The sequence below is a fragment of the Gadus macrocephalus genome, chromosome 1, assembly GCF_031168955.1.
Source record: "Gadus macrocephalus chromosome 1, ASM3116895v1".
Taxonomy (NCBI): domain Eukaryota; kingdom Metazoa; phylum Chordata; class Actinopteri; order Gadiformes; family Gadidae; genus Gadus; species Gadus macrocephalus.
The window spans coordinates 17,648,059-17,669,745 of NC_082382.1; the positions used below are offsets into that span (position 1 = coordinate 17,648,059).

At 48.1% G+C, this 21,687-nt stretch overlaps 1 protein-coding gene across 1 annotated transcript in view; it reads left to right on the plus strand.

Annotated features, from left to right (window-relative positions):
- LOC132461602 (sodium channel protein type 8 subunit alpha-like) overlaps positions 1-21,687 on the plus strand; it is a 31,261-nt gene that overhangs the window by 1,551 nt on the left and 8,023 nt on the right. The window contains exons 2-13 of the mRNA XM_060056813.1: positions 782-988; positions 1,601-1,885; positions 3,533-3,841; positions 5,701-5,836; positions 6,128-6,366; positions 7,948-8,121; positions 8,886-9,242; positions 9,774-10,247; positions 11,073-11,190; positions 11,598-11,752; positions 12,542-12,715; positions 18,065-18,187. Coding sequence (XP_059912796.1) covers positions 782-988; positions 1,601-1,885; positions 3,533-3,841; positions 5,701-5,836; positions 6,128-6,366; positions 7,948-8,121; positions 8,886-9,242; positions 9,774-10,247; positions 11,073-11,190; positions 11,598-11,752; positions 12,542-12,715; positions 18,065-18,187 — 2,751 coding nt within the window. The remainder of the gene's footprint in view (positions 1-781; positions 989-1,600; positions 1,886-3,532; positions 3,842-5,700; positions 5,837-6,127; positions 6,367-7,947; positions 8,122-8,885; positions 9,243-9,773; positions 10,248-11,072; positions 11,191-11,597; positions 11,753-12,541; positions 12,716-18,064; positions 18,188-21,687) is intronic.

Below are 21,687 nucleotides of genomic sequence, written 5' to 3' on the forward strand. Positions count from 1 at the left end.
GGCTGATCTCTCTCTCTCTCTCTCTCTCTCTCTCTCTCTCTCTCTCTCTCTCTCTCTCTCTCTCTCTCTCTCTCTCTCTCTCTCTCTCTCTCTCTCTCTCTCTCCCTCAGTCACTCTGTCTCTTCTCTCTCTGTCACTCACTGTCTTTCTCAATCTTCCTCTCTCTTTCTCACCCTTTCTCTCTCTCTCCGAGCGAGAGACTGCTGAAGGGGAACGAGTTGAGTTAAAGCTAGGTTGCCATTCCTAAGGCTCAGAACCTATCTTATCCCCTTCTGGGTGAAACGTGTACACCACAATATCTCTTCTTTAATTTCCCCCCGTCCCCGTCCCCATTCATTTATGGGGCATTTTCTTCATATTTTTTTCTCCTTTTTGTCTTTGCTCCTCTTATCCCTATTGGGGAAAAAACTCGGTTCCATGTTGGAGACGGCGAGGAAAGTGGCAGAACGCAGAGTGTTCTCGCGCTGCACCGACTAAAAATAGCGAGAGGTTTCTCATTCGCTTATCCTTTTGGTGACATAAATGGCGTACGGCAGGTGACGGGAACTTCAGCGTTCTGCCATTTTAGCGCACCACTAAAGAAGAAAGGCTTTGTGGAAACAAGGGGCTGTTGAGGGATTAAAATGGCTGATTTGACGTTGATTCGACCGGCCCGTTGTGTCTTGTGTCTTACATCTCGGCCATGAGAAGTTCTGTCACGGTAACACTCAAGGGGAACACATCCATCACGCTATCAGACGTCCAGGTCCCTGACGGACGTGGTTTCTCGCCTCCCTATCAGACGCTGAGGGCCGCAGGGAAGACCTACATGATCTTCTTCGTGCTGGTGATCTTCGTGGGCTCCTTCTACCTGGTCAACCTGATCCTGGCCGTGGTGGCCATGGCCTACGAGGAGCAGAACCAGGCCACCATGGAGGAGGCTCTGCAGAAGGAGGAGGAGTTCAAGAACATGCTGGAGCAGCTCAAGAGGCAGCAGGAGGACGCCCAGGTACGGCCGCCGCCTCCCACACACACCCTCACACCCACACTACGCCCCGTAAACCCACACAGCCTCACTGCACCCACACACCCACACACCCATACTGCAGCCGCAAACCCCTCCTTGCACCTCCTCCTCCACCTCCTACATCCCAGCATGGGTCCTGCTAATCCCAAATCGGTAATTTTTTTTCAACAAACGCCTTAAAAGTGACACATTATACCACCAGGTGTGACTGTGATTAGCCGTTACAAGCCGTTTAAGATTTCGGCCAAGTGGGCCGGTCCACCTAGATGTATGACGGATAGATGAGCAACGTTGACTACGACACAGGTTAGGCTGGTCGACTCATCACTAATCACACTCCCACCTGGTGGTATAATATGTCTCCTTTAATTTTTTTAGACAAAGTCCTTAAACATGCCGGCCCTCTTCAGTTGACCCTCATCTCTGAGACGTATCTCTGCAGTTCACTTGGTTGACATCGTGTCTGTGGCTCCGTGTCTCCCTCGTTCCCCACGTAGAATTGTAATTCAGCACAGCAAGCGCCCTCGTCCGTTAGAGTTTTATTGACCGTAACAAAAACACCCCCTGTCTCCCCCCCCCGCCTGGCGTCGGCAGACCGCTGCCATGGCGACCTCAGCGGGCACGGTGTCGGAGGACGCGGTGGAGGACGACGGCGGCGAGCACATGTCCTGCAGCTCCTCGGACATGTCCAAGCTGAGCTCCAAGAGCGCCAAGGAGCGGCGCAACCGCAAGAAGAAGTGGCGGCAGAAGGAGCAGGACAAGGAGAAGGGCGACAGCGAGAAGTTCGTCAAGTCCGAGTCCGACGACGGCAGCAAGGGGAGGAGCCGCTTCCGTTTCCCCGACAACCGCCTGGGCCGCAAGTCTTCCATCATGAACCAGGTGAGGATGAAAAGGATGCGAGTGTAACCCCCCCCATTGTGAGAATGTCTTCAGCTCGTGATCTGCGTTAAGGGGGTCAGCTGTTAAGAGATATTGCTATTTGTAGCGTAATCAAAATGCTGCTTTATCAAAATGCTGCTTTATTATTTAACAATATTTATTTAACATGAGTACTCTAAAGGGTGTTTTTTATTGAAAACACTGTACGCTCTGAATATGACTTACACTCATTTGTACAAGGCCCTTAAATAGCACTTCTGTTTTGGATAATTTGTGATTTCAGAGGGCGTGTAGAGCACCGGAGTGCGCTGCACAACAGAGTAGTGCATGATACTAGGGGGCTTCTAGGCGGCCTGACAGATGTAGGGGGGCACACATCCGGCCTGTGAATTATTCACAGTGATTACATGAATGTTTCAGGGGAACGGGCTGCAGCTTTGTGTCCAGCCCTGGCGGTGCCGGCTCCTATAGCGCTGGGCTGGTGTTACAGTGCACTGTTTTCACATCGGAAAGAGGACATCGTCTGTCGGTGTTACATAATGAGAGATTCCAATTGGTCGAACTTCATCATCCAAACGGTGGAGAAAATGGCTGTTGTGTTTTACACTCGATTCGATGACTTCCAGTGCAAGTGGCCACCGCTATCCTAGTTCTGTTTATGGGTGGTGTAATATAGAGCTGTGGATACTGTGTACTTACCAGCCACAAAGTCAGAGACTACTAACCTGTGGGGAGCCTCAGCAGAATCAGGAGTAACAGGAACACGTGTGTGCTTGATGAATGTAATCCCAGCCGTCATGTCCCCTTACATTGTGGGGCTGTCCTCTTCCTCCGTGTGTGACCTTGCTGCTGTCAGCCACCAGTGACATCATTATGTATTCACTCTTTATTGAGTCACATGATCACGCTGGCAGAACACGTACCGACTGGAGTAGGGGCCGTGTTACCATACATTTCTTGAATAAATGACAAACACACATACACACACACACACACACACACACACATCGCACAGATGTTGACTTTCACCCTGACCTCCAGAATTGATGACAGTAGAAATGAAGATGCAATCAATGCGACTCAGAAAGCCCCTGGACCACGATGAATCACAATCACCACTGTTCTCCTCCTTACGTCTCCCCTCTTCTCTCCTTTTGCTTTTCTTTTTTTGCTTCTCTGTCCCCCCAACTGCCCTTCTCTTCTCCTTTCCTCACCTTTCCTCCCCTCACTTCTCCTCTCCTCTCCACCCCCCCCATCTCTCCCCTCCCATCTCCTCTCCCCTCCTCTTCCCCCCCCTCCCCTCTTTCCTCCTCTCCACTTCACCTTCCTTCTCCTCGCCCCCCATCTCCCCCACTGTTATCCTCCCTCCCCCTCCCTCCCTCCTCCCTCCCTCCTTCCCTCCCTCTTGACTTTACACATGCCTTCCCCTTGGCTCACATCCACTCACCCCTCCCCCCTCCCCTCTCCCCTCCCCCCCTCCCTTCCTCCCCCTCCCTCCCCTCCCCTCCCCTCCCTCCCCTCCCTCCCCTCCCTCCCTCCCTCCCTCCCTCCCCCCTTCCCTCCCTCCCTCCCCTCCCCTCCCCTCCCCTCCCCTCCCCCCTCCCTCCCCTCCCCTCCCTCCCTTCCCTCCCTCCCCCCGGCCCTCAGTCCCTGCTCAGCATCCCTGGCTCGCCCTTCCTGTCGCGCCACAACAGCAAGAGCAGCATCTTCAGCTTCAAGGGCCGCGGCAAGGACCCCGGCTCGGAGAACGAGTTCGCCGACGACGAGCACAGCACGGTGGAGGAGTGCGAGGAGCGCCGCGGCTCCCTGTTCAGCCCGTACCGCCGCAACAGCTACACGGGCTACCACGGCAAGCGCAACAGCACGGTGGACTGCAACGGCGTGGTGTCGCTGATCGGGCCCGGCGGCCGACTCCTGCCTGAGGTGAAAATAGATAAGGCAGCCTCTGACGACAGTGTAAGGAAGTCACTGAGTAGACCCCGTCTTAGGCATGGCCCCCGTTACTCCCATTTTTGGCGCCCTCCCTCCCTCCTCTTTTCTCTCTTTCTTTCTGTCTACTTTTTCTCTCTCTCTCTCTCTCTCTCTCTCTTGCTACTCTCTCACTCTCAATCTCTCTCTCTCTCTCTCTCTCTCTCTCTCTCTTGCTACTCTCTCTCTCTCAATCTTTCTCTCTCTCCTCTTGGCTCTATTTTTACTTTTTTCTCTATTCTTCCATCTTTGCAAGTCCGTATGTATCTCTTGGCTACGCGCTCGTGCCCCCCCCCCCCCCCCCCCCCCCCCCTTCTACCCCCCCCCCTCCCCATGGCCCTGTAGTGTATGCTGCCCTCTGACACCATAGGCAAAGAATGGAGATATAAACCGAGATATCTTGGTGTCTTATGTATATGATCAGGCAGCACCTTGTCGTGAAGAGGCCACTGCAAACGGGCCTCCCACTGACTTCCGCTATTCACTAGGTGGTTGTAGATATTGATTTGTTGACTGTAATGTATTGATAATGTCTTAGGCAGCTGATGAATTATGAGAACGACATGTGTCTAACTACCTTTGCATTAACGCACTCATACGTGTTATTAACTCTGCTAATCTATAACAATACTATAACTTTACTCCCCTAACATCAAATGCAGAGCATAGCAGATACTGCGTAGACCACTAGGTTAAATGTTCAGGTCTCAAATTGAAAAGGTAGTAGGAAAAACATTGTTCCAAACAAGTCAACAAGTTTGTTATTAATTTTGGTTGCAGTGCTGTCAAACATGATGTGTTGCACTGCCGGTAGCCTTTCGCTCTCCTGTGTGGGCAGAAACACAGAGGTGGAGAAAAGAGAGGGAACTAAAATTGTAGAGGAGCTCATGTGTTTCCCATCCTCTGTGGGAATAAATAAACCAAACCCAACACTCTGTAAGACACACACTCATTGAGCCTCAGCTGCACTTATATTACATCAAGCTTCAGTTCATTTTCTCGCCCTCCAATACGGGGGGCGAGTCGGCAGATTAAGAAAAGGAGGGCTGCTGTCCTTGTCTGTCTCTCCCCTTCTCCGTTTCCCAAATCTCCCCTCAGTCAATCAGAGTGGATCAGCCCTTTTGTATCGACTAGCCTGCATGGTAGACGTAGGCATGATGTAGCGATAGCATTAGTAGCATAAAGGGCAATGATGTCATGTAGTTTGTATTCTCTCCCTCTCTTTGACTTGGTGCATGCACATGCATGATAACTTGAATGATGTTATATACTTGCCCCATATGATCTCTCAACAATGCTCTCTGGATGGTTGCAATATAAGTTGTATGGTTTCCAAAGTTAGGACAGTCGCTTTGGCTTTCAGGTAAAGATAACAACAGCCAGATTCTGGGGAGACACTATTTAATTAAGCAGTTCTTACCTTATATTGCAATGTTAGCAAATATTCCATTGCTGCATGACGGGATTGAACATCCACTCATGCTCAGGCAGTCCCCCCTGCACAGCATCTCAAAAATCTCAAAAATCAGTAAATGTAAACCCTCACATCCAAGACACACATTTCAGAACAGTTTCTAGAGGACGGCTGCCACTTTTGGCCACGCCCTTCGTGATTCTAAACACTGCTAATGATCAAATAGTCAGTCGTCTTCCTTGAAAACCAGCGCTGACATAGTGAAGGACGAAACACGGTCTGCTCTCCTCCAAATGAAAAACAACAACAGCAAACGATCAACCAACCCGTCCTCTTCTGTTGTTGCACTTCCCTCTGCCGGCCACCGGTGGTGCTGTGAGATGGTGATCATGTCCTCTCCGTGGGTGCTTGATTCTTCCTCTCCCCCTGACAGCCGACTACTGAGGTTGAGGTGAAGAAGAAGCTGTCGGGCTCCCTGATGGTGTCTGTGGACCAGCTTAATACCTCCTTTGGGCGGAAAGAGCGGGCAAACAGTGTTATGAGCGTCATCACCAACACACTAGTGGAGGGTACTGCCACCTTAACCCAGCCTATTTAACCTTCTCATCATTCAAACTGACACTCCTTTCTCATTTGGTTGATTTTTAGATCTGACATGTATTTCCTGCTTATCTGCTTTGCATTATCCAACAGTACCAGATACATACAACGCATACAGTCTACTTTTATTTTTTCCATTTTTCGACTTACCCTTGTGCATGCCGGTTATGTTTTCATTTTGCCTGGTGTGTGTTTTTTTTCCCGCTGCTGTCGGGGGTCTCTGTTTGTTCACGTGTGAATCGGTGCGCTGTTGTCTCCAGAGCTGGAGGAGTCCCAGAGAAGTTGTCCGCCCTGCTGGTATAAGTTTTCTAACACCTTCCTGATCTGGGAGTGCTCCCCCGCTTGGCTGAAGATCAAGGAGATCGTCAACCTCATCGTCATGGACCCCTTCGTGGACCTGGCCATCACCATCTGCATCGTGCTCAACACGCTGTTCATGGCCATGGAGCACTACCCCATGACCCCCCAGTTTGAGGGGGTGCTGTCTGTCGGCAATCTGGTGAGTCAGCGGCGGGATACCAAAGAGAGAAGATCCAACCGGTGTCGTGGTGTTTTCTGTGTTTTTCTGTGTTTTTCGGTGTTATTGGTGTTTCTGTGTGTTTCATCTCCTCCTCTTCCTCTTCCTCCTCCTCCTCTTCCTCCCCGCGCCGCCGCCGCCCGGGGAAAGTGTGTGGATTAAAAATAGAGTGTGTCTTCTCTGGGAGTAGGTCGACATCGTCGACTCATCTCCTCGCACCTCCTCTTCCTCCTCTGCTCTCCTCCAGCTGTGAGGGAAGAAGGGCTTATTTTTGGCCGCGTAATTGGCGGGTCCTTTGTTGTCGATAAAAAAAAAAGTATGTCGGCGCCAGACGGCCCGCACGCACGCCCACGGTAACTCTGCTGTTTTCTGTCCCCTCTTGGTAGGGCGGCCCCTTTGGCGCTACCGCCCCCTCCGCCGGCCGGCCGACCCACGGCCGTTAATATTTCATAGGTCCCGGGCTGGACAGGGACCCTCTAAGGGGAGGATTTAGGCACGGCTCGGATGACTCCGCCCTGGCCACGGCCGCCATTAGTAAATCAGGGCCGTCCGCTTCGACAGAACCGTAAATCTTCCCACGCGCTGCGCTGATGCTTTCAGCGGGGACCAGCAAAGCAGTGGAGATTAGACGCCGACAATGGAAGAGCAGACGAGAGATTCTAGATACAAGCAGATGGATTGTGTACATACACAGAGCCACTACCCTTCACCTGCCATCCGTGATTATGTCTGTGTGCACGTGTGTCCGTGTGTGTGCATATGTGTTGGTGTGTGTGTTCTGTGCTGCTTCAGAATGAAAAGTCCATACACACGATCACACGATAATTTATTACAGGTGGAACATTTTCTAGGTCACCTTGATGCAATATGAGTCATCGTCTGAGTTCTGGTACCCTCCACACATCCCAGACACACCCACTTGAGACACTCACACCCCCGCGCGCACACTCACACCGTCATAAACATGCACGTCACCAGCAAGTCCCATGGCACCACGGTGTGAGCTCCAGTGATCGTGAATGACCTTCAGCGATTCATTAGAGCTGTGACAAGCACCAGGCTTCCCTTAGACAGGGACAGCTGCGCGTGTGTGTGTGTGTGTGCGTGAGTGTGCGTCCTCGCAAACATGCACACAGACACAGATAATGCATCACGGAAAATACTGTATGAATTACAATTATGGTTTAATAATAGATGCATACATCGGGGGAATTTCGCTGAATGATATTATGGTATGGAATTTCGCACGAAAAAGTAACGTTCACAGTAAATGAGACTGAAAATCATTGTGAGATGAACAAGATGCACAAATCTTATTTAAAAATTATTATTATTATTATTATTATTATTATTATTATTATTATTATTATTATTATTATTATTTTATCCTTTATTTAACCAGGTTAGTCTCATTGAGATTCAAATCTATTTTACAAGAGAGACCTGCTCAAGATGGACAGCAGTACACTACAAAATAAGTGAACACAGAGCAATGGCGCCGAACCAGGGTGTGGTCGTCATGGTTGTTGAGCCTTTGTCTGCTTGGTCTGGCCCCACTACCAGGTGTTCACCGGGATCTTTGCAGTGGAAATGTTTGCCAAGCTGGTGGCCATGGACCCCTACTACTACTTCCAGGAGGGCTGGAACTGTTTCGACGGCTTCATCGTGACGCTGAGTCTGGTGGAGCTGGCCCTGGCGGACGTAGAGGGCCTTTCGGTGCTGCGCTCCTTCCGATTGGTGGGTCATCCAGGAGCACATGGGCCAATGCTACTGCTGCTGCTACTGTTACTGTTACTGTTACTGTTACTGTTACTGCTGCTGCTGCTGCTGCTGCTGCTGCTGCTGCTGCTGCTGCTGCTGCCGCTACCGCTAATGTTACTGCTACTGTTACTGCTACTGCTACTGCTGCTGCTGCTACTGCTACTGCTACTGCTGCTGCTGCTGCTGCTGCTGCTGCCGCTACCGCTACCGCTACCGTTACCGCTACCGCTACCGCTGCCGCTGCTGCTGTTACTGTTACTGTTACTGCTACTACTGCTGCTGCTGCTGCTGCTGCTGCTGCTGCTGCTACTGTTACTGCTGCTGCTACTGTTACTGCTACTATAGAGTGAATATGAGAAATAATATAAGAACGTTATAAGGGCATTAGCATCATTTGCACACCTTTGAAACATTTGACACCTTTCCAGAAGACACATGTCAGGATGTATGAGCTTGCATATAAATATAAAATGAAACGCTATAAAGTTTTTTCAAATGCACATTGGAACTGTATTATGTATGATGACGTCTTAAGATAACTGCTAACCTGAGACTCCTTTTGGTTATCAGGATTTCACTACAAATCCGACGACAAGAGTGCCAGCTGTGATCAGAGTACAAAGGTTCTGTTCGCTAAACGACCAATCCTCCCTCTCCCCTCCCTCCCTCCCTCTCCCCTCCCTCCCTCCCTCCCCCCTCCCTCCCTCCCCTCTCCCTCCTCATCGCCTCCGCCTCCACAGCTGCGAGTCTTCAAGCTGGCCAAGTCGTGGCCCACCCTCAACATGCTGATCAAGATCATCGGCAACTCGGTGGGCGCCCTGGGGAACCTGACCCTGGTGCTGGCCATCATCGTCTTCATCTTCGCCGTGGTGGGCATGCAGCTCTTCGGCAAGAGCTACAAGGACTGCGTGTGCAAGATCGCCGTGGACTGCAAGCTGCCGCGCTGGCACATGAACGACTTCTTCCACTCGTTCCTCATCGTGTTCCGCGTGCTGTGCGGCGAGTGGATCGAGACCATGTGGGACTGCATGGAGGTGGCCGGTCAGGGCATGTGCCTCATCGTCTTCATGATGGTCATGGTCATCGGCAACCTGGTGGTGAGTGTCACTGTGCCCCCCCCTCACACCCCGCCGGGGTTCGGAAATACAACCGCCGTCTCATTTCTGGGTGGACCTCCCAACATGATAATAATAATTAGTTTAATATAGCGCCGTTCTCACACCCAAGTCACTCCGGTCGCTTTGCACGCACACGGAGCAAAAAACACAGCAAAACAAACAAAACAAAACCAGTGAACATGATTGTTTGAGGGGCACAAGGAGGATTACCGAGTTTCTAGTATCATGTAGTTGATTGTGGGAATCTTCACAACGGTCTGCTCTTCCTTATCTCCTGAAAATTGACCAATCTTATTTTTTAAATAAGAATTAATTAATTGATGAATTATTGGTTGTAAGTCGAAAATCAACTGAAATGAATGAAATAAGGTCATTTTCCCCCTCACACAACTTTTTTCCTCATTTAGTGTTTACTCCCATCAGTGGCCATGCCTCAGGTTTACTGACCCTCTCTCATGAACGCTGCCCCCCCTCACCCCCTCCCCGTGTCCCCTCTCCCCCCCCCGCCAGGTTCTGAACCTCTTCCTTGCCTTGCTGCTGAGCTCGTTCAGCGCCGACAACCTGGCGGCGACGGACGACGACGGCGAGCTCAACAACCTGCAGATCTCGGTGATCCGCATCAAGAAGGGCATCGCCTGGTTCAAGGCCAAGGTGCGCGTGCTCATGGCCAGCCTGCTGAAGAAGCCCCTGCAGACGGACGAGCAGAAGCCCCTGGATGACATGTACGACAAGAAGCTCAACTGCATCGCCAACCACACCGGCGTGGACATCAACCGCGAGCTAGACTACGTCAAGAACGGCAACGGCACCACCAGCGGCATCGGCAGCAGCGTGGGCAAGTACATGATCGACGAGGACCACATGTCCTTCATCCACAACCCCAACCTCACCGTGTGTGTGCCCATCGCCGTGGGAGAGTCGGACTTCGAGAACCTCAACACGGAGGACTTCAGCAGCGAGTCGGAGAACGAAAACAGCAAAGAGGTCGGTTTGAGAATGGAGATGACTCTGGGGTCGTTTTATAGTTTGCCTGGTTCGCCGTTGACCTAGGGGATTGTTGTTGTTTGCAGTATGAGATGAGTTAGCGTGACAGCATATGGAGGTTGTTGTGGTTGCTGTTGTTGTTATGTTACACTACTATAAGCTTCTTGTGCCAGCTGCAATGTGTAGACCCATTTACACACACACTTACACACACACATGCCCACTTACACAGACACACACACACACACACGGTAACTTCATTACATGATAGACTCATCTAGGATGGAAGTAGCTGGCTGAGACGGTTGCTTAAGTGGCTATCTGCCAACCTTGTTCTTTCTGACCCTATCAGAGACACTCAGAGAGCCAGAGATGCTCTGCTATTTGATGATAGGTTCTTCTTGGGCTTGAGGTTCACATCAATGTTGTAACTTGTGCTCGGGATTCTAAATGCAATTATTAGGTTCTCACTCCTAAGAGTTTTCCACCGATTTTTTAAATCGTGGATTAACAAAGATTCATAGCGAGTGAGGATGCCAAACATGATATTATATAACATCACATGAGCTTTATGGACATTAGATTAATCAGATTGCACTCATTATAGTGTACATTTGAGAGGTTTGGGAAAATGTAACTACCCCCTCCTTTAAACGAAGCCCATTAGGAGATGGGCATTTTGAAGCAGACTTTTAAAGCATGTTGGTGTGTATTCTGTATGTGTGTGTGTCTGTGTCTGTGTATTTTGCTCTGGGCTCTTTGGCTTTTCGGTTGGATGCATTCATTTACGTGTGTCTGTGTGTTCATGTGTGTGAACGCCATCAGATGGACGACACCAGTTCGTCGGAGGGCAGCACCATCGACATCAAGCCAGATGTTGTGGAGGAGGTTGTGGTGGAGACTGTGGAGGAGTACTTGGATCCAGATGCCTGTTGGACAGATGGTAGGAGGAACTAGGAAGCATGACTCCTTTAACCTCAATTACGTTCACCACACAGCACAATATAGCCCCTCAGGGTTCACACACACACACACACACACACACACACACACACACACACACACACACACACACACACACACACACACACACACACACACACACACACACACACACACACACACACACACACACACACATACACACAATTAAATTACATACAGACATACATTAAGAGTAATGTATGTCTATCTGTGTGTGTGTGTGTGTGTGTGTGTGTGTGTGTGTGTGTGTGTGTGTGTGTGTGTGTGTGTGTGTGTGTGTGTGTGTGGGATGGGGGTGTGGGTGTCTGTGTCTGTGTATACCCTACTATATGTGTGTATGTGTATTTAACATGTCTCCCTCCTCAGCTTGCGTGGCGAAGTACAAGTGCTGTGACGTGCCCATCACCCACGGGTGGGGCAAGCCCTGGTGGTTCCTGAGGAAGACCTGCTACCTGATCGTGGAGCACAACTGGTTCGAGACCCTCATCATCTTCATGATCCTGCTCAGCAGTGGAGCCCTGGTGAGAGAGACACGTCCACACAGCTCAACACAAGATTTGTGTTCACGTCTTTTGGATTTTCTTTTTATAATCATATTAACACACATTTCTCAGTGTTGTTATATTATGATAATAAATGATGACGTTGAATCCTCGTATCAGAAAACATGAAATCCAGTTGAGCTGTGTGTTTTCACATTAACGGGTGAGAATGGGTATATCACGATTATATACTGAGAGTGTGTGTTATATACGGCTAGGTATCTCAGCAGTATTCAATATGTGATGAAAACATGACTCTCAATAAACGTCCCTTTGTGGCTGAAATTAAACGGGCTGGTCTGTGCTGCGATAAATTGCCCCTCTGAGGCCCTGTGCAGTCTGGTGGGGGTGGGTGGGGGGGGGGGGGGGGATGGGTGGGCTGGCAGGATCAGTGCTTGGTGATTAATGGACTCAACCATTTATCAAAACGGGGGTGGGGGGATCTTTCTATTCCTGGTGATACAGAGAGCCGTATTGGCACGTCGAATGCTACTAAAGTAAGAATGTGTCGTGCCTTGGCTGTTCACAAAGATATTAATCAAGCTGTGTGCGTGTGTCGTAGTGTGCGTAGGAGTGTGTCAGTTTGTGTGTGCGTGTGTGAGTGTGTGCGTGAGTTTGTGCTTGTGTGGTTGCTGCAAATCATTGCTAGTAATCAGCACCCAATTGATCTGTATCGCTGCACACGTGTCATTCAGTTGAAATGTAAATCATCAGCCTGCTACGCACGTGCCCACCTAACCGACGCACGCCTGCCTCCCCCCGTCCCAGGCCTTCGAGGACGTGTACATCGAGCAAAGGAAGACCATCCGGATCGTTCTGGAGTACGCGGACAGGGTGTTCACCTACATCTTCATCCTGGAGATGCTGCTGAAGTGGGTGGCCTACGGGTTTGTCAAGTACTTCACCAACGCCTGGTGTTGGTTGGACTTCTTCATTGTGGATGTAAGTGCAGCTCCTTTGTCCCTCGGTGTTGTGTGTGGCGTAGTGTAGACAGTGAGAGGGATCCTTAGTCCTGGCCTAACCACACCCTGGTCCAAAAGCAACACAATAGACCCATCTGTCTGTATCCACTTGTCTATCTGTCCGTCTCTTTGTCCTCCTATCTGGCTCTCTGTCTCTCTGTCTGTCTGTCTGTCTGTCTGTCTGTCTGTCTGTCTGTCTGTCTGTCTGTCTCTGTCTGTCTGTCTGTCTGTCTGTCTGTCTGTCTGTCTGTCTGTCTGTCTGTCTGTCTGTCTGTCTGTCTGTCTGTCTGTCTGTCTGTCTGTCTGTCTGTCTGTCTGTCTGTCTGTCTGTCTGTCTGTCTGTCTCTGTCTGTCTGTCTGTCTGTCAGTTTCTTCGTCTGTCTGTCTCTTCATTTATCAACCTTGTATCATTTGTAAATCGGTCCATCTGTGAGTCTGACTGCTTGTCTGCCCTTTTCTGTCTTTTTTTCTGTATTTTTACTTCACGAAAACATTGTGGAGCGTACATCTCTGTCTATAAATCCAATTTCCTCTGTAGTTGCCCCTTGGGTGTGGTTAGAGAGAGACAGATCAGAACAGTGCCAGCAAATCAGAACAGCTAAACGAATGGACTGCGTCGGGGTCAGCAGACGTGGTGGTAGACGCAGGTATTTAAGGCTCCTGTCTTGAAGACCAAACAGATCGACTTGCCTTTACAAAGGCCGCTGGAGCCTGTCGACCTGAAGGGCCTCCGCCACGTCTGTGATCAACTTTCACAGTTCATCCACAGTTGAAACAGGAAACCTTATACCTTATACTACTAAGTCTGAGATGCCTCAATATGAACAGTAATTTCCTGCTTGTGAACCCAGCAATGCTCCGTTTTCAATGTAAAACCACAAGCAAGGAACGGCCAAGTCAGACCCCTGCCCCCCCCCTCCACCCCCATCCCCGACTATTGTATTACCACTGAGGGTAAAACAAGCGATTCAAATTTGAACCCAGGGCTGTGTTGCCCATGCATCAAATTAGAATTGGCCAATCAATAACCAGGCTTATTGATGTCTGAAACATTTTCGAGGCATTCTCAGCACTACTATCAGACGATGTGGGAAAGTGTTGCTGTGTGAAGCCGTCTACTGCCCTGTGTGTGTTTTTAAACTGTCACACCGTGCCTTGTGTCCTCTCTCTCTCTCCATGTACTTTCTCTGATCCTTGTGTACGGAAAATCACACCCAGGGACATTCTTCCTGCTGTCCTCAGGCCTCGTTAGACTTAAAGGAAAACTGACAACATGAAAATATTAATTACAATTTTACTCTTAACGTAAGGATACTCTTATAAGACAGAAGAAAGGACCAAAGTCCAATCTCTTTCTGTTTGTCTTTGTCAAGGTCCTTTAGGACCATTTTAGGCTTGATGGATCTGGGTCAACATCTAAGATCTAAGGTCACGAGCGGATGGTGGAAGAATTTCCCTGAGTTGATGCCTTGTCCTTGAACTAATCTCCTTTCTGCAGCATCCGACTCCTCAGGCAGATAGCTGTGAATGGACCCCCTGCCCAGTGGCCTGTGAGGGTCGTGTTGATGCGCTACGAGATTCACTGTGCTTAGTATGTACAGGTCTGCAGTTGTTTGGAGCCTTGATTCAAAAACGGGAATAGTAATATATTACACTACGTTCAGCCTGTAGTCTCTGAACAAGATTGAGCTTGTTAAATATCTAACAAGCTGAATCCATCCTGTTAATTTACTGTTTTCAATTTGGGTTTCACAAGGTTGATAGAAAAGGGTCCTAGTGAGCCATATTGTACTGGTCCATCTTATCTTCCAAAATGGCTGACTGAAGTATGGAGTATGTCATCCCCAGGCCTATTACTGCACCCCTCCCCCCCCCAACACCCCACACATGCACCTGCACAACAAGCCTAAAGCTCATACCAGTGACCAAGTCACTCACTGCTGTCGGCTGACGTTGTGGAATCTCGTGGGAAAGCGCATTGCGTTTCTGTACTCTCCCCAAACAGTGAATGACCCTCTTCCTCCCTACCCCGTCCCCTTTCTCATTCCTTGTTGAAAGTGGAACCTGAGGAATGTGGTTTTAATGTGCTGAGATGTAATGATGGTGGGTGACATGCGGCCTTCGGTAAGTATGGTCTTCACGAGGGCTCCCCCTAAAAAAAAATCCCCCCCTCTGAAAGATGTGTTGGTTGAGTCCGGGTTGTGTCGTGGCCTGCCTGTGCCCCTTCTGTCCTTGTTCTGTCGTGGGGTGAAACCATGTGTGTGGATTCCGAAGGGGGGGAGGGCACCATCATTCAACCAGCGTTTTCCCTCTTTGTGTGATGTTTTCCCGCTCATACTTCTTGTTTATTTGTATATTTGTGTTAGGAATATTATTTTTATTTTTTCGTGATCTTCATAACAAAATGTTGTTCTGTGATCTATATGGCAACCTATGACCACATATATTGCCATATACATCTTAAATATGCAAATTACACATTTATTGTATGTTTCATTATTTTGAATAGTTATATCAGATCTTGTTTTGGCTAGAGTAATCAAACCATTTTACTTGTATGATAAATTCTTGTTGTTGAAAACATAAGGAAAAAAGTAATCATGACAAAGCTATCGTAAAACAACTACCACGGTATTTCTAACTATGATGTAAGAACTACCGTCCTTCATTCATTCCTATCTTTTTTTCACTCAGATTATCGCATTGTTTTGTTTTGTGTTCTTTTTCTGGTTTTTTACTTTAACCTTTGATTTAGTTCTGTTTCTGTTTGGGTTTTTGTGGCGTCGCCGTCATGGGATCACAGCCCCAGACGTCATTGACCTTGCAGAGCTCTGTGAGCCGGACCATGAGGCCACTGAGGCCCCTACCACACAGAGGGGGGCCCCCGGGGGCAGGCTCCCCTAATGGGGGGGCAATCTCCAAAGGGTCAGGCTAAAGGTGACAATTACCTTCACCCCTCACCCCATCCCAACTCCCATATACTTTACTGCAGCTGAGGGCAAAATCCTTATTTTACGTCCTCCCTGTCGTGCTGGTCAACCACCTCGCCCTCCATCCTCCAAGAACTATACAGAGATGTACATCTCTATCTAACGCACAGGAGTTCATGGATAGTATACGATAAGACTAAGTCAACCGTCAAATCCATGTACATATACTTCTTCCAAAGCCAGTCTGACACGAGGTTCGAAGCGTTTGACTTCACAATGGGACCACTGAAAATAAGGCTTTTGTTGTCGTTGCTGACACTGTGATGCTGGTCAAAATTAAGATTTTGCCTGTTCCTCCCTCTGTGACTATGGTAAGCTTTGAATGTTGTGTATCCATTGCGGTGAGATTGACCAGTAAGTGTCAGTGGCTGGTTAGAGGTGCTTTTACGTGTGTTATCTGTTTTAATTATACCTTGTACTGAGGACCCGATGCTCCCCCTTCTACAGTACAGACAGGCTCACGGCCGGTGTAGTGAAAATGGAACAAGAATGGTTGAATCTAGACACAAGGTGGTGATTCATTAACTGTGAATGGTGATTCATCTTCATTCCAATCTGGGCCATTTCAGCTGCATCTTTAATGAGTAGAACCAAGCCAAGGGAGAGCATTCATTGTTAGCTTGTTAGCATAGCCACTCCTCTGCCGCTGTAAACCTTTTCATGATTCAAACCCCAGAAGACCTATGAAGGATTATATGGATAATACGTTTAACTCGTTTGTAAATGAACACACACAATTTGGGATTATTTGGCAGCTTTTGAGATCAGACCAGGTTTTAGTCCACAGTACTGTAGTAGAGTAGAGTCACTATAGTCTGAGGAGCCATCCAAAAGCTAGCTTGGCAAACCTTGTCATTTCTACCACCCAGTTGTTCGAATCAGAGCTGAAACCGGGCTTTACTTACACTTGGACCCTACATTCTTACGGCAAACTTTAAATGGATAGCAGGACGCAATCCAGCCCCTTCATCCATCTCTGAGGTGGCTAACAGCCGTCTCCTGCTTATCGGACATGGCTCCATTACCGCCAGTGAGTCAGAGACAGACCTTGACTGGGTGAGTCACTCCCATGGTGAGCCATCGAGGGGACGCTGAGTGCCGCTCATCGATCACACCTCAGCCCTCGTACTTTGAACCTCCTTGTCAACTGTGAAGCAATAATAATGTAACTCTCAGCTAGAAAGCCCCACAATATACCAAAACAAACTAGGCCCGGTGCTATTCCTGATTTGAACATGGTTGTTTAGCAGCCTTGGCCGTCATAGCACACTCCTCATACTAATGGCTGTCATAAGTGCTAGGGGTAGCACCGGTTCCTACAAAATGGAGTGCTGTTGTTACTGTTTACTGTGTGTGTACTGTACAACTGTGTGTGACCTGTCCTTGACTTGAGTGCTGTTCCATCCTTCCACTGGAGTCCAGTATCCATATAAGTCGTTGGTTTATCCTGTCCTCCCTCCCTGTTTATGAATACCTTTTAAATGGTTTTGCTTTTGTTACCGTGGCTCCTCCGCTTGATTCCAAGTGCTGTGTGATTCTATAATGTGTCAAACAAAACATGAAAAACAAAGAAGGTAGAATGATGTGTTCATGTTTACCTGTACTCTTTCTCTTAGGTTCCATTAGTTTGTCTGTCTTAAATTGTTTGGGATTTAATGCCTCAAGCCGGGGGCCACACGGAGAGACAGAGTTTGAGGGGCAAGGGTAAGGCTCTCAAGTCTGTTGGGTTTTTATTAACTTCTCCAGGGTAACATCTCTCCTCCAACCCCTCCCACAACTCCTCCTCTTCCTCCCAAGCTCCGCCAGTCCCCCTTTGTCCGTGTGATGTACTAAGAATACGAGTAGCAAACTTCTCTGCCTAATTTATCATCTGTTTGTGTTTTATCTCTCTATCTATCTATCCCTTGTTCTATCTCTCTCTCTTTCTCTCCCTCTCCACCGCCAAGTTTCTTTGCAGGTATCAAAGGACTTTTCACGTCTGGTCTGTCCCTAATTAACCGACAAACACTCCCCATCTCCGACTGCTAACACAAACAAGAAAAACCCGGACACACCTAAAACCTATACTAAACACCTTTTTCCTCAATGTATATCCATGTATAAATCCCATATTATACATGGGTATACATAGGTGTGTGTGTGTGTGTGTGTGTGTGTGTGTGTGTGTGTGTGTGTGTGTGTGTGCGTGCGTGTGTGTAGGCCTACCTGTGTGTTTGTGTATGGGCAGCAAGTCACTGCCCATGCCAGGGGAGCCACCGTCTCTCTCTTCCCTAGTGAATAATATTCTCTTATCCTCTAACGGCTTGGAACCTCTTTTGCTTCTCTCTGTTTTTGTATAGGTGTCTATAGTCAGCCTTGTAGCTAATGCGCTGGGCTACTCCGATCTAGGGCCCATTAAATCACTCAGGACACTAAGGGCCTTGAGACCCCTCAGAGCCTTGTCACGTTTTGAAGGGATGAGGGTAAGATCCAAACCTAAGCAGCTGAACCTTCCGCATGCCCATCATACAGTTTAAAGCATGCTAGAACTGATTTGTGTAGAAACCCAAGCAGAACCAAATACAAAGTCGCCCACATCATTGTTTGGGTGGGGGCGGGGGGTTTGGCAGAGAAAAGAAACGAGAACGGAAAATTCCAGAGACAGGAAGTCATCTTTCAAACCAGATCATTTGCCCATGCCTCTCGACATTCCTAAAGAAATCACAAAACCGTCATGATGCAGCTGTGATATTGAATAATGCCATTTTGGTTGCCAGCCACTTTATCAATTGAAAAAATAGAATTGACAGATAATCAACCCAAGATATACAAAGCTGCCTCATCAGATATTAAGAACCTAGATTTGTTTTCTATGTAACTTTTTATTTGAGATTTTTTAATTGGCAAAAGTTGGTTACTGCAACGTGGTTTATGCTAAGAAAGACTGACTCGAATGTCATAGAGCATTGAAACAACTTCCGGTCAGTTCTGTACAGCTGCTTTTAAATGAGAGCCCCACCTACCCCTTCACATGCCCCCTGCTCCCCCATCGCTCTCCCCCCTCACACCATCTTCCAATGCCTCTAGCACAGAGAACAACCAGCAGGTACCACGGAACCACACCGCTCACCAGTCACACCAAAACTCTGCAGAATCAACATCCAGCATGTCTCCACGGCAGCGACTGTCAGATTGATGATTGATCCTCAGTGTGACTGGTGGCAGCGAGAGATTGTGTCTGGTTGTTCTCACCTTAGTCTCTCTTTCTCTCCTCCTATCTCATATCATTTAACCCCACACTCTTCAACTTCAACCCTCCGACACTTTCCCTCATACCCTCCCTCTCGCTCTCTCTTTCTCTCTCTCCTCCCCCCCCCAATGCCTCCACTAGTACTCAATCCATCCTGACTCTGCCGGGAAAGAGAGTGTCTAGGGTGAATCTGCATCAGGGGCTTCTGACAGAAACCACACAATACACAGTGCTGTGGGTTTGGTTTTGGAGGAACATATTTGCTAAGCTTCTGCTGAAGGACCCGTGCTTGGGTGTGTGAAACCTTATTTGAGCGACTGACTCTGGGTCCTATTCATTATAGCAGAGAGTTGAAAAAACTCATCTCATTATTTGAGCATGGGGAACACTGTCCAAGCAGGCGGGAACAGCGCTCTAAAAATAATGTACTGTGCTTGGCTCAGAAGCAGAAGCTTAGGAAATATAATAGGCTGCCATTTCACACGGTAGGCTGGCCTTTCTGGTCTCATGTCACTACACCCTGTGGTGCTCACAGCCGGTCCTGGCTCCCTGCTGCCTTCCACTCCCACGGGAAACTGGGAGGCAACCAAGGGCCGGTGGGGCTCTGCTGTCCTGACCCCACGATGGCTTGTAGCTTAGCTAGCGCAGCGACATTTAGGGATTTGTTACTGTTTGAAAAACTACGTCCAAAAAATGACCAGCAGGTGAAGAATGTCGAGTCAAGTGCTTTAACATCCTTGAGATTCAATGGTTCGCTGGATGTCAATTTGAAACTTAAATCGGACTTGTATTCAGTGGCTATAATGGCAAATTTACAAACTTATTGCCAATATGATCAAGGAACATTCTGCCACCAAACCCCATTTTGCAGAGGTGGATAGCGTTTTCCTTCAGCCTTTATCATTACGTTAAACAAATCTGAAATTATGCCGTGATTATGAAGCATAAAAAGTACTTGACTGGTCAAAACAACAAAGTTACCTTTGGGGATGTCCATTACTGTACATCTAATGGTATGGGACAAACCAGTACCTCTAGGAATTAGGTTATTCATTGGGTGCATGTGGTATAGCAGGTGAAGGTGCCCCAGTCATTCAAGATTAATTAAAAGGAGAAATTAGAATCTTGTCGTACCATTTTACATACAGCTATGTTCATCGATTTAACTAGCCATTCGGTTTTAACAGATGATGAAAGATAATGGAACAAAACAATAAATAAATATTTAGGGAAATGCTTGAATAGAGTGAGGACATGTCATTACATTTTTACTTGCGTTGTATGGCATGATTATACACTGAGGCCCATGTGACTCAATGACAGTGATACAGGGGAACCAGCTGGTCATTTTATGCTCAGTTCTGCTTCCTCTTAATGTACCTTTCAGGAAATGGTCAACAGCCATTCATCCATTAAATATTTGAGACATTTGTAATACTCTGTTGTCTGTTCAACCTTACACAGATAAATAAGAAGATAAAGACCGTAATACCGGGCAACATTGTCTGGTCGATTTTAATCAATTCCAACACTTATATAAGCCGCACAGATGTGCCATTGATGGCGTATCAAACTCAACCATTAGCTATTTACTTCTTTCCTCTGATTTCCCTATCTATCTATTTACAAGCAGTTCTTGGGGTTGCACAATGCAATGATACATGCATGTAATATCTGATTAAGCACTTGTTAAAGCCATTTTCCCTCTTTTCTACGAATGCAAAATCCAAATTGGAATGCATCTTTTAGATAAGAAACCTATTGTCTTACAGCAAGCAGTCAATTCTCTCCGCCTATGCTGATTAAATATCCTACACAGTACAGCACAGAATAACATAACGGTTAACTACCATCAAGTATATTCTGCTGCGCTGTTTAGTTCTGAAGTTGTTTGCCATAGTCAGAACAAGCAATAACCCCCTGCCCCCACCTTGATTACAGTTCTTCTTAATATTCTCTACACAGCAGTCACTATGTTCTAATGCCTACATGCCACACTCACTACAGTGGTTCCAACAGGATTTGTGTGCTACTCCCCGAGAGCTTTGCTGTGCACGAGCTGAGAGAATCCTGTGCAGGGCACCCCCAGACCATTGTGTGTAGTCTGCGTAAAAAGAGGAGGGAAAATGGCTCCACAATGTAGTCTGCAGCAGCAGAACAGACGTGCATGCTCCGCTGCCTGCCTGTGAGCGGCTGGCCCGGCCTGCATTACCCCAGTGCTGAGCGGTCCAAACAGAGCTGACCAGCACCGGGATAGCTAAGGTCTAGGGTGGGTGGATCATCATAGCCGTGTGGGGTGATGTATCCTGATGTAGTCTGTTGTATTGATTTTGTTTTATTCTGGGGGATGATTGTATTGGGATTAGTGTAATAATTTTACCCAGGGGCTGGGTAAATGGACACTGCATACTGCTATGGATATACTTAAACAAACGTGTGTTCATGTAAATATAGTGTGTGTGTGTGTGTGTGTGTGTGTGTGTGTGTGCGTGTGTGTGTGTGTGTGTGTGTGTGTGTGTGTGTGTGTGTGTGTGTGTGTGTGTGTGTGTGTGTGTGTGTGTGTGTGTGTGTGTGTGTGTGTGTGTGTGTGTGTGTGTGTGTGTGTGTGTGTGTGTGTGAGTGTGTCAGAAAGAGTGTGAAAGACAGAGAGAGAGAGAGCCCATGTATGTGCTCGCGTACATACATACCGCTTGAGTATCCCGGCTCGGCCGCATACCCGGTGTGCGCGTGTCT